The sequence below is a fragment of the Stylophora pistillata genome, chromosome 1, assembly GCF_964205215.1.
Source record: "Stylophora pistillata chromosome 1, jaStyPist1.2, whole genome shotgun sequence".
NCBI lineage: Eukaryota > Metazoa > Cnidaria > Anthozoa > Scleractinia > Pocilloporidae > Stylophora > Stylophora pistillata.
In genome coordinates this window covers 25,883,058-25,895,300 of record NC_142519.1, presented here as the reverse complement: position 1 = coordinate 25,895,300, position 12,243 = coordinate 25,883,058, and the positions used below count along the sequence as shown (strand labels likewise).

The 12,243-nt window shown below is 37.6% G+C and overlaps 1 protein-coding gene across 1 annotated transcript; it reads right to left on the bottom strand.

Moving 5' to 3' along the window:
- Nucleotides 1-5,933: 5,933 nt before the first annotated feature.
- On the bottom strand, nt 5,934-9,372 carry LOC148741830 (uncharacterized). The gene is made up of 2 exons (XM_088746865.1): nt 8,644-9,372; nt 5,934-7,719 (listed from the first exon to the last, which is right to left on the bottom strand). Exon 2 carries the CDS (start codon nt 7,644-7,646, stop codon nt 6,963-6,965), a length of 684 nt encoding a protein of 227 aa, XP_088602991.1. The 5' UTR covers nt 7,647-7,719; nt 8,644-9,372; the 3' UTR covers nt 5,934-6,962.
- Between the last annotated feature and the right edge of the window lie 2,871 nt (nt 9,373-12,243).

The following is a 12,243-nucleotide window of genomic DNA, read 5'->3' as shown; positions in this document are numbered from 1 at the left end:
ATTTCAAGTTGACAAAACAATAAAATAGAATTCATCTCTCCCTAGTAATTTTATTTCTCGTTTTCTGAGTTTTAAACGCATTTCTAGTTGATAAACTGTGTATTAACCATTAAAGGATGAGACATCTTCGGGCTTGAGTTTCTCGGCAACAGATGCAAGTATATCCAAATAATCCTAAACGCTAGGATGCCGGCTTTGTAAAATGACAGGAAGCATTCTGAGGTGTACAAATCGTTTGAATTCGACACATGCCTATGTATTCTAGCTAAACCATACCAAACTTTGTGTATCCTTTTCTCTTACTTCAACTTATCAGTCAAATCGATACAAAGGTCCTGGTTAAAGGTAGACAGAATGCTATATAACGTGTTGCTCATAAACGGCATTTTATAATAGTTTATTGTAATTCATTTATTTATATACGGTAAAAAAATTCACCAGGTACAGTAAATTCTAAAACGGACTAACATCCTAAAACCTAAAAATCCTTATCCTAACATTATATTATCTTACAGTATGCTAATTAGAAAACCTGACTTCCATGAATGCCGTGTTTAAAAACTTTTCTAGAGAAGACGTTTAAATTGATTTCATGAACCAGACTCTCTAATGTTACAGAGCAAGGTGTTCCAAAGGGTTGCACCGCTGTTACTAAACTTCCTACTTGTTTTATATTTATATTTATTTTAAATATAACTTTAATGAGTTTTGAGATAACGGGCAGAGGTTTGCGGAATACGACCACAAAACTAGGATGTGGGGAGCGCGAAAAATATCGATAAATTGTGGTGTGGAGCAATATCAACTGTGTTCATATTCAGCACGTAAAAAATCGCGACCGGAAGTCTGGAGGCTTGCTTGTCTTGGCACGAAAAACCAGGAATCATGTCTGATTCACTGAGGGTTTGAACTCAGACAGGACAAGGAAAACAAAAGTAACAATTTACTCTTCCGTTATCTCTCGGCGTACGTTCCGTCTTTTTAGATATGTTTTAGCCTTTTTAAAAAAGCTTTCACCATGCGTGCACGACCTTTAGCTCAAAAGTGAGAATCATGTTCCCTTCGAACTTAAAGAACATTTCTCTCTATTTAATGTCAAGGCTATGTTTCGTGGACTGTGTGCGCTTGTGTCACAATGACATAACTGCATCAATATCAAAACAACCGCATCCGAGTAGATTTGCAAAGACAATAAAAAAAAACAAAAAAAACACGCAGACGAAACCACCACGACGATTCTTAAGAGTACACATTGTTCGCAAAAATTTGAGAAATGGTGACTCAGCTTTGTGGGAATGGAGCTTTTACGTCAACGTTTTTAACTTTCTTCCGCATTTGATGACCTTAAAAACGTCTTTAGAGCAACCGGATTTCAGGATTTAAGATCGAGAATTTCGATGAGTTCGAATAAAGTTGAAAGCATTTCGTCAGACTCTCTTAAAACTTAACGTCATCAGTGGTGATTGTCACTCAGAGCAGAAGCTGTACTGAACTACAAAAGAAAAATCAATTCAAGATCACGGAACCGTTAGGAGACCGGATATCCTTGGATATCTTACTATAATGTGCTTTTATTCTCCTAATTGCGTCAGAGTTTGAGTTACCAGTAGTATAATTAGCAGGAAATCCAAAGTAAATCGATTTTGGTTTGAGTTAGCGAGGTTTTCAGGGTTATCGGACTTCGACTATATCATTATGTGATGTGAGTGAATCAGACAAAACATTGTGCAAAGTATATATTCTGTACCTTAGTAGTTTTTGTTGTGACTCTATCAAACTGATAGATAAATCCGGTATCATGTTATAATGTCAACCAGTTATTGCGATCGATATTTGCCTTTGAGTCGATCTTTCTCCATTATTACAGTCATAAATGGTTCTACTTAAGCTCTTCCATTACTGATTATGGCCTTGTCGATGTAAATGGCGAAATTCTTAGGTGTATTTCCCCTTAAACACTGTAATTTTCACCTTAGTAAGCCGTGACCACTATTTAGCGGTCGCGGCCACCCTTTACAAAAAAAGCCCCGACGACCTGTTTGTAACGTCTTCCACCTGTATTGAACGGTCACTTAAAGCGGAACCATGAAACTAAGAAGAAGCCTTCATGCATGTGATCCATGTTTTTACCCTAAAAAAAGTGTTAGTAATATTTTTAGGTGAGCCTTTGTACTTTTAGTGGCCAACTATGGCATAAAATGGCATTTCTTATATAAAACAACTTTAACATTCTCGTGGGTGATCGCTTATAGAGATTCGACTGTATCTTTGAGTATATATATATATATATATATATATATATATATATATATACTGCAGACAGTGCACACTGTTTCGACCTATGTGGGTCTCATCAGTGCAGTGCAGACACTGGGCCAAGCTCTGGAATTAACCATTGCCTGGGCGCTACACTTGTGGGACCAAGTGCAGACATGTTGCCATGCGAGAGTGCTCAAATCACAACTAAGGTGATGAGCTTCATATATATATATATATATATATATATATATATATTGACTTCCCACGTTTATCAACCTGATCAATGATAGAGCATTCTGTTAGGTTCCAACTTTGCTACAAAACACGGAGCTAATCATCTGAACTCAATAGATGAAGTTCTGCCCTGTTAAATGCTTCTTTGGACCGAGATACTCAGAGCAGAACCCCGTTAATTCGAATTCCAAGGGGAAAGGAAAGGCATGGTTTGTGTTAGCGGGACTTCGATTTATCGGTGTTGGTAATGATTGAATTTCAACTCAAAATAAGGAATCATGATTTTACCATTTTCCCGCGATCAACAGTCATTTTCTTACATTTTGTTCTATAAGAGCTTCTTTTTCTTATAAGAACGTTTTGTTTGAGAAGTTAAGCTAAATGTTTTTTATAAATGTTTATACTTTCGTATCAATCGCAATGTTGTGACACTTTGACGTTTATCGACCGACGCTTTTGATTAAAGTTCGAGTAATCATACTAAATTTGAACCAAGACATAGTAAAATTAAACGAGTTAACTGGAAGTTTGAGATGACCGAGTATGAGTTAGCTGATAGTAAATGACTGGAATATAGGGTCAAACCCAAGAGAAATGGAATCGTGCTCGAGTTAGCGGGGCGTTCGAAATGACCGTTTTCGAGTTGGCGGGGTTCTACTGAAGTTCTTGACTGATCTTTGACCTTACACTGTTCGAAACAAATTGTACGCCTGAGTAATGTGATTCTTCGGTTTCAGAAAAGATAGAATGCGACACTCGCTGCATATTTTCTTCTTAATTTTTTTTTTTCGCTTTCTTCACAGTCTAGCCTACTGTATATGCGTCAGAGTATTAGCAATTTACTCATTACTCTGTTTGTTACAACTCAGTTCCTAGGTCAAAGTTCACGTGAACACGTATTAGTAATTATCTCGTCGTGTGGGCAAATAATGACGCTCTTTACCATAAACTGTTTTCGTTTTTTGATGCTTGTTGATCTTTCCTGCGTCATAGTGCGAGTGGAATAGACGTTAATGGAACAAACGTGTTTTTAGAAAAAGGTACCGAATATACTATTTGAACCCTAGACTTCATTTGTGTGAAAAACGGTTGTATCTTTTTTTTATTTTTACGTTTTTCTTGAGTACAGTTACTTTATACGAAATCGTTCATTAGTCAGGACAGACAGTAGAAGTAAAAAAAAAAAAAAAAAATGGGAACCGTGTTTAATAGTTGTATTTGAAGATCTTTACAGTGCATACCCTTGCGATATCAGCCCTCTAAAGTCGATAATTCTCGTAAATTACTACCAGTTGTACTTGAATTGCAGCAGAGCGTAGATATTAAAGTAGGTTGTTCTCTTTTCAATAACAGACTAAGATGTCAATATTTCAATGTCTTAATGATGATAACAGAATAAGATGGAAAAAACGTGACTTGCGCTCAGTGACGTTGACATTCTTTGGATAGATTGGTGCTCAATACTCAGCCAGATTATAACTCTCAGCATAAATTTGGTGTCAATCGTAAAAGGATTCCCTGAGTGTGTTAATGTTTTTTTTCATCAGTTATTGACATATTTTGTGAAACTAGAGCCACGATGAAGCACGCAAATAAATGTACGACTCAGCGTAGTATAGACAGTGTAGTTGTTTACTACAGGTGCATGGGCTTAAAATAATCATTAATGTTATTACAGCTACTGTTATCATTACTATCATAGTTACATATGTCAGAGCACTTGTCGCAGTTTCTATAATTGCTGTTGATTTGTGTTGATTTGAGAAGATTTAGTCACGTCATGTCAAATGCCACTGACATAGTATTTCAGCATTTCGTATGATCAAAGTCTGATCAACTAATTAGTTTTTAATTGTTTTGTTTAGCATAAAAATTTATGCGTCTGAGATGGATATGTTAGTAAAAGGAGCCTTGTCCCCCCTTCCCCCCCCTCATGAAACGGTATCTCTAGTTGCAAGAAATCATCACTTGAACTAATCTTGCTTCTTCAGTTCTTCCTGAAATGCCTTCAACCAAAAACTTTCTGTACATAAAATACACCGTGAAGCACGTTTTCGCCATTCAGTCCAAGTTTTTTTCTAAGAGCTTTAGAGTCTACGAATCTCAGCCTTCTGCTTATTTATTCTTTCACCCTTCTTTGTCCATTGAACCTCAAAGATACCTAGCCCCAGCTGGGCGGTAACGGTTGCTAACCCTCTACACCCCGATAAATCATTATGTTGTGGTAAACACGGCGTACATTTTCGCTGCTACTCATCTGCTTAAATGGTAACCTACCCAATCCTAATCTTTAAATGGTAACCTACCCAACCCATAATGGGTTGTTTGAAAGCCATTAATTGATCCAGGGTCAATGGTTCAAAATTGGTTTGTATTCTTCTTGCGTCATATAAAAACATTGACGTTTATTTTTTGTATGATCTCATTTCAGTGCGTGGGCCGGGAAATAGGAAGAAACCGGTAACCTCGAACTTTCGATCATAATAAGGTTTTAATATCCGGCAGAGCTCAAAAGCGTAACATGTTTTTGAGATGGATCATTGTGCTCCCATCTCTTACCATTTAATTCCGACTACATTTGATAAGCCTTGGGACGGTGATTAAAACCGTAGTTTGCCCTCTCGACACAAAAAGCTGTCATTTTGTTTTATATTATGGGTATCTCGTTGATTTCAAGCGCCGCATTCCGACTAAAACCCCGCACAAAGGTTACAAGCTACGAACTTTGGATTTACGGGTTAATAAGCTTCGTGTCTACAAATTTATATCCTATTTCTGCATTCGTAAATATCTAACAGTGGCCGTAAGCTTTGAAAGGGGTCGATTGATATCCTACCGGCTGTACGACTTCTAAATGCTTGAATTGTTAGTTTCATGATGCGCGTGACGTGAATTGCGAAAGGGTACTATTACGGAAGTAAGGTGGTTGTTCGTTTTCACAATGAACAAAGATGTCGATACTTCAATTTCACGAATGACGACAATATAAGGCGAAAACTGACCTCAAACAGCGTTTGACGTCTTCAATGATGTCCAAGCTGTAAGATGTCATAAGTTAGTGGCAATTTTAGTAAACAAATTACTAGTTATTTATTACCATTCTTACTGCGTGAAGCTCTACGCACATTGATACAGACAAATCAAACTTAAAATATTTACTGACCTCTTTAATGCTGCTTTGTATGCAAGGTGTCGTAAGTTTATGGCTGTTTTGATAAACAAACCACCAATTATTCAATTCTATGCTTCCTGCGTGAAGCTCTACGTACATATGGACAAAATATAGCAAAACATCGTTTGACGTCGTCAGTGATATCTTGTTTGGAAGATGTCGTAAGTCATATTCACTGCTATTTCAATAAACAAATTATCAGCAATTTATCACCATTCTTCTTGCGTCAAATTCTACGTACATACAGACCAGGACTGTATTTTTGATAGGCCTTGCCAGTTGAAACATTTACCCCAGATAAACGCTTTACATCCACTTGTCAAACACTTCTAGGTATCAAAGCCGGCTCTCATGAGGGGAACATGTCTAATCCACACACAAGCACTGTTCATTCTGTTTTTCAAGCTAACTTAGGCAGGTGCTAAGGACAAGTTATACCTAAGAGAGAGAGGGTAAATCGTCCTTGTAAAATACACTTGTATAGCGCTTGCTTCCGCTCAAATGAAAAGTGCATGAAAAAATAGCGCCTGTCCTGAAGGTAAAACAAGACCAGTGGAAAAGTTCTTTTCACAAGTCTGGGTGACACGTCTAATGGGATAAGATGTATTTCTTGCGAATCATATAACTTGAAAATTTAAGACAAATAGACTATTCTTAGATAATCTGTTGTATGCAGGGACAAGTTACAGTTTAGACAAAGCATGAGGATAGTTTTTTTTTTGTGATAGTTATATTCTAGCTAAACCATGATTTCAAGAGTGTTTCCTGAGTAAGAATGAACAAGTTAAGGGAAGCTCGTTTCTGCCTGTGTTATGATAAGGGAGAATTTGCAAAAGGTGGGTATAAGACTCCGAACTGGGAAGCCAATCATTCAGTTTGTCTTAGGAACCCTTAAAATTTTCCTATAAATTCCCTTTCAACTACACTTGCATGCTGGCTCGTCAACACAAGGTGATATTGAAAGCTTGAGGTCTACTACAATAAGTTTTGAAGTTTCTAATTTCGAACAGTAATTTGCTACGACGTGAAACAGCTGATGGAGTCTGTCCATATTGGCATTTTTAGGCTTTTTAATACGTTTTTCGTTGGATACCGAGCAAGAGTCGGGTTTTCAGAACTTGGATTTAGTTTATTAGTATCACAGGGATGAGTTCAAGTTCAACTTTGCTCATCATAGTCATAAGTTTGTGAGAGATGAGAGCACTACAAGGAGTGTAGTTAGTTCCGTTCATCAACAACTAAGCCTTGCTAGCTCGTAAACACCATTCACGGTGTGCGTTGTCTCTCATTAGCCTCTTTAATATTCCATTTCGTCATCAGTCGCTGAACCGTGGTCAAGGGAATACAACTGTTCATTTCTTCTGAGTCTCCTGGCGCGTTTCAATATTATCAAACTAATCTGTTTTTTCAAACAAAACAAAGCCAAACCAATGGCTACTCCAACGGAAGAAATTAGAGTCAAGGTTACAGCCAAGACAGTATCCAATGCATTGTTTGTTAAAATGACCCGATCTTGAATCCTTGAGTTATGATAACATTTGTAAGAGGAATTTACCGAGCCCCACCGTTCAAGGAAATCGTTGACATTTCTGTAAACTTCTTCAGTTGTTCCACATTCGGAGTCTCTAAGTACATAAGAACACTCTCTAGTAATTTGCCGACGGTCTTTCACGGCTAAAGCATCATGTTCTGATCGATTGTTGAAGGACACATAAATTTGCAAACAAGGATAATAAATTGTGCATTTTGAATTGCTGTTCCGTTTGATACAGTCGCATCGAAGTCTCTTGTGGTGAGTTGTGATTAACTTTGTCGCCGTGACAGTACAGCCTCCCGATTTAAATTTTGAACTTTCGATCTTTGGAAGGGTAACCAGAACCAAAACGAGGAGTAGAGACAAGACTGAAGTCACAAGGATTCCTTTGGCTACCCGTGTCACTTTCTTGACGAGTTTAGCTTGTTGCGACCGACGAACATTCATTTGGGTTGGACCCAAAAGAAATAGATGCTTACGATACTCAGTAAATTCTATACTTGCTTTGGAATACGGCTGCCTGTTTAGAATAAAACAAAAATATATATACGTCAACACTGAATAGCTGTTTGCTACATGTTATTTTATTCCAGTTTGTTGCAGCATTGTGACTGTTTTAAGATCTATAGCTTCAGGCTAATACACTAGTATGATTTGCTTATCATAATTATTTAGTTGCTCTATTTTAGATAACAGGTTTTTATTCAATAAGCCGAACGTGCGGCCGGATAACGAGGTCAACGAAAATGTTATCAGAGAATTGATTAAACCCTACCACATGTTACGACCATTAATTTTCAATCGAAAATTTGATAGACCTGTGCGGTTTTTCTAACGATGAAATACAACTATTGTTATGCTTGATAATCATTCTAGTTTTCCATTGGTCTCTGCTCCCTGAAAATTTTATGTACGTGTGAAACATTTCGAGAGTGAATCATTTTAATAGCAAATTCGATTTAATTAAAACTGAAGAAAACGAGACGGCTGAAATAATACATTGACCAAACATCTTTCCTGAACATGTCAACCTGTAATTGTTATGTTCTCGACCACTGTGCGTTAAATGAAAATTCATGTGTCCAACATCAAAACATAGTTACGACAACATCTAAACGATGAACTAGTAAAAATGAAAAAATATTCTTTAGCATGTTCCGTTAGTTTTACATAATAGTTTGAGTAATGTGATGCATTCTAAATTGCAACAGCGATGATCTTATGCATTTGTATGCTCTGCGGATTGTCGCTGTAATTGAATAGCGTGATTCGTCGAAAGACTTTCACTCTACTGTGATGACGATCGACTGGAGAAGTATTAAAGCCAAATTTTTACATAAACACAACATTAGTTGCTTAACTAAGACTTACAACAGACAGAAACTACTATAAAAGACTACAGATTCGTTGGGAGTTTACCTTAGTAATACACGGAACTTCTTACCTGAGAGAGCAAAGCCACAATCCCCTCTTTTAAATATTTGATTATGCATCTCTTGTATTTTGACGATACATCAAAGAAAAACAAGAACAAGACAATTTTAGCATGTTTAAGAAACCTCAAAAATTAATGCAGTCAGAAATATTGATCAAAAGTCTAAAAGTGACCTCGATTTGTAACGTTTCCTTCGTCTTACGGGCTCTATGAATTATTAACACTGGGATTCTCAAAAGCGGTTTTTACTCTGCCAGCACTACGTGATATTGACAGCCTTTGGAGTCTGCCACAATAAGCTTTGAAGAGTTTCTAATTTCGGTCCACGATTTGCAACATATAGGTGATAGCGTCCGTCGGTGTTTACATTCTTTAGTCCTTTATTGCGTTTCCGTTGGTTACCTAATATTTTTTTAGAAGTTGGTGTCAGTTTAGTAGGATCATTAAAAAAATATGGCCAAAATAAGCCTTTCTCTTTATATTCAAATGGTCGTGAGAACCTGTCATTGATCAAATAGCCTAAGGTGTGTAAAAGTTACAAAAAAAAAGCTTTGGTTAAAACTAGCATGTTCGTAATTTAAGGAAAACATAGCGGAAGAGACGTGTCTACCAGACATTTAAGGAAAATATGAAGAAAACGACTAAAAATGGCGAGGAAAAAACTATAAATAAAAGACTGAAATAAAAGTCACTTCACTTATTGATTATTTCTGAGATTTTTGTGGTCGCTATATCAAGACAATACCCGTAGTTTATCTCTTTCTGCATTTTTATAACCATCAAGCAGTTATTTGTCCGCCTAGGTGTCCTCTGAAAAGGGTTGTCCAAATATAAGGTTCCACTGTTGTTTCAATATTTTGACGGTTGCAGGTAAATGCTTTTTAAGAAATCTAATGTCCATGAATACCAGATCATATCGCTGTTCTCAATTTGTGGAATCAAGCTTTTTAACCTTGTGTGTTTATTTTGTTTACATAATGTTTTCCCGCCGACCAAACTGTAACTTGGTTTCGACCAGAGCGGGTACAGGTATCCAAGTCTTCGTAATCTTAGATTCTCACGGAAAGACCGCCGTTCATCGTGCTCAAGGACCTTTTCAATCCGAATGGAGCACGAAAAAACGGCGGAAATCTTCGGAATACCTGTGCATCACTGCGATGATCAACCTAACCACCATCTATGAGTCAAAAAACTTTAATCCTCACTGTGAAAAGATGTCCCGTTAAACTTCAAGGGAGACGTTTGCTAGTCACAAATAAGGCCCTGAGCGGAACGTCCCTTAAATCCATAAAAGGATGCGATAAAGTCGACAATGTTTGACTGAGAGTGTACATGAATACCGGCTAAAGAAAATTAGATCACGCTATTCAAAAATAAGTTATTTTCCTGTTTTCTTACCTTAGTAACGCTTTCGTTAATATGGTGCAATTCTTTCAATGCATGGCAATTTCCTGTTTTACAATCTATCATTCGTTCAGATCTACGGCAATGAGAAAGGTGAATCAGCAACCACATCTTAAGAGAGTGATACACGCTTTAATGAAAGTTGAGTCTCTAGGGGTTGGTAGGTTTTTAAAGAGTCTTCATCTGGGGTAGTCTCCTTCGCAGCCTTTGTTTGGGCTCGTCACGCAACGCTCCCTCCCCCACTAATGGTTGGTAGGGGAGGGAGCGTTGCGTGACGAGCCCAAACAACGGCTGCGAAGGAGACTTCATATAGGGGAAGCCAGAAAAAAACATGGATTGCTGTCGAATTATATCGTAAACCACAACCGATTAGTGGCCGGAAAAATATAGGTTACTGAGATCCGGTGATCAGAATCGACAATGTAAATGTGCCACGGTTATCTAAAAAAAAAGGTTTAGTCCTAAAGCTCAAATAGATACTAGCAATAAAGCACTCAGATAATTCCTTTATGTAACAGACAAAACCGTCTATCATGATGCTCTTTAAAATGAAGATGTGCAGACATATGTAGACTTAGGGCCTATCCGCGCTAGCGACAAAATTCAGTTTATTTAAACAAATTTTCTGTTATCATCACTTTACAAATGTCGGATGATTTGTCGCGGCTTGACAAATTTTGGCCGAAGCGGAGAAATTTTCAAACGCACCGCCGACAAAATTTGTCCCGGGTAAAACCTTGGCAAAATCGACTAAATAAACAAAAACCGCGCTAAAATTGTCGATCTGTTTGCCGTGTACGCCACCAGTGTGGTAATTGAACTAAGTTTAGTTAACCAAAAGAGTGCAGTAATTGTCTTTCGTTGCGAAACTCGCGGATTTTACAACTTCAAACAACTTAAGATGAATCCTGGTAATTGGAGTTTGGATCCATAGGCAAATTATAGCGGCCATTCTTATGAGCATGTCAGGCGCTGGATGCAGCCGGGCACGATACAAAGGTGGAGTGATTTTCTGGTCGCCACTTCATCAGTCCAACCATGAAACAGTAGATGTGGCACAAGATTCAGAAGTGCCCACTCAAGGCAAAGGGAAAGGAAAAGCTAAATCAAATAAAATCACAGTGAATTATAGTATCAGTGCTATTTTTGGCTGTTAACCGAATTTGACAGATTTAACAGTATCGCCTTTTTCAGTGCGGATGCAACAGAGGAGACAAAAAATTGTCAGTACAAAATTTTCCTTTGATTTTGTCCGCAAAATTTTTGGTTTGTCTGCTAATGCGGATAGGGCCTTATTTCCCCAGTCAAGTTCATGCATGTGCTAAATAATTTCGTAAAGATCTTCCTCAGCGATAACAGAGAATGATTAAGTCGAAATTAAATCGAACCAAACGATGGGTCGATATCCAATATTACCCGACCAACGCATTAATAACGGTTGCTTGTTGTAATCCAAAAGGTCAAATGGTTGAATAAATAAGCAAGTCACCCGAATATTTATCCTCTTCTCCAATCTAAATGAAGTAACCTTAGTTTTTTTCTTCGTAGTACACTCCCAAGATTCAGTTATTCAGTGCGTTTCTCTTCATCACTCACAAGGTGTAGAGGAGTTTGTTTGTTTGTTTTCCAACATTAAGTACAAGTTGCAAACTTGAGCTGCAGTCAATTAACTAAAAATTCAGGGAAATCAGTTTGGGTGTCTTATTAAAAAAAAACTGCAGCATCTCATTGATGTGTATTTTTCAGTACCCGACTACAAAGATGATGTACCCGAACTGTACGAGGGGGACATGGCATTAACTAAACAACAGGTCCACATTCTTAAGCTGTCACGTCCAACCTTCAACAAGGCAGCAGACTGGAACCAAGAAGCTCAAACAAGAGGCGCCATAAGGAATATACGTCAACTCTGGCCAAACGGAATTATACCGTTTGAAATAAATCCATAAATCGGTACCTGATCATTTACTTTTCCCTCATCAGACTCTAGTCTAAAGCCTCATACATGTATTCATGGTTGCATTTGCGGTAATGAATCGTAGACGAAACCTTTTTGTCCTTCGCGTTGCCTTTTACGTCATTTAACACATGAATCATTCTAATATTTGGCTTTGTTTACATTTTCCTTCAAATAAACAGACGATAGAGGAAGGCAACTGATCAGAAACTCGATGAAGGATTGGGAAGATCATGTTCCCTGTCTCC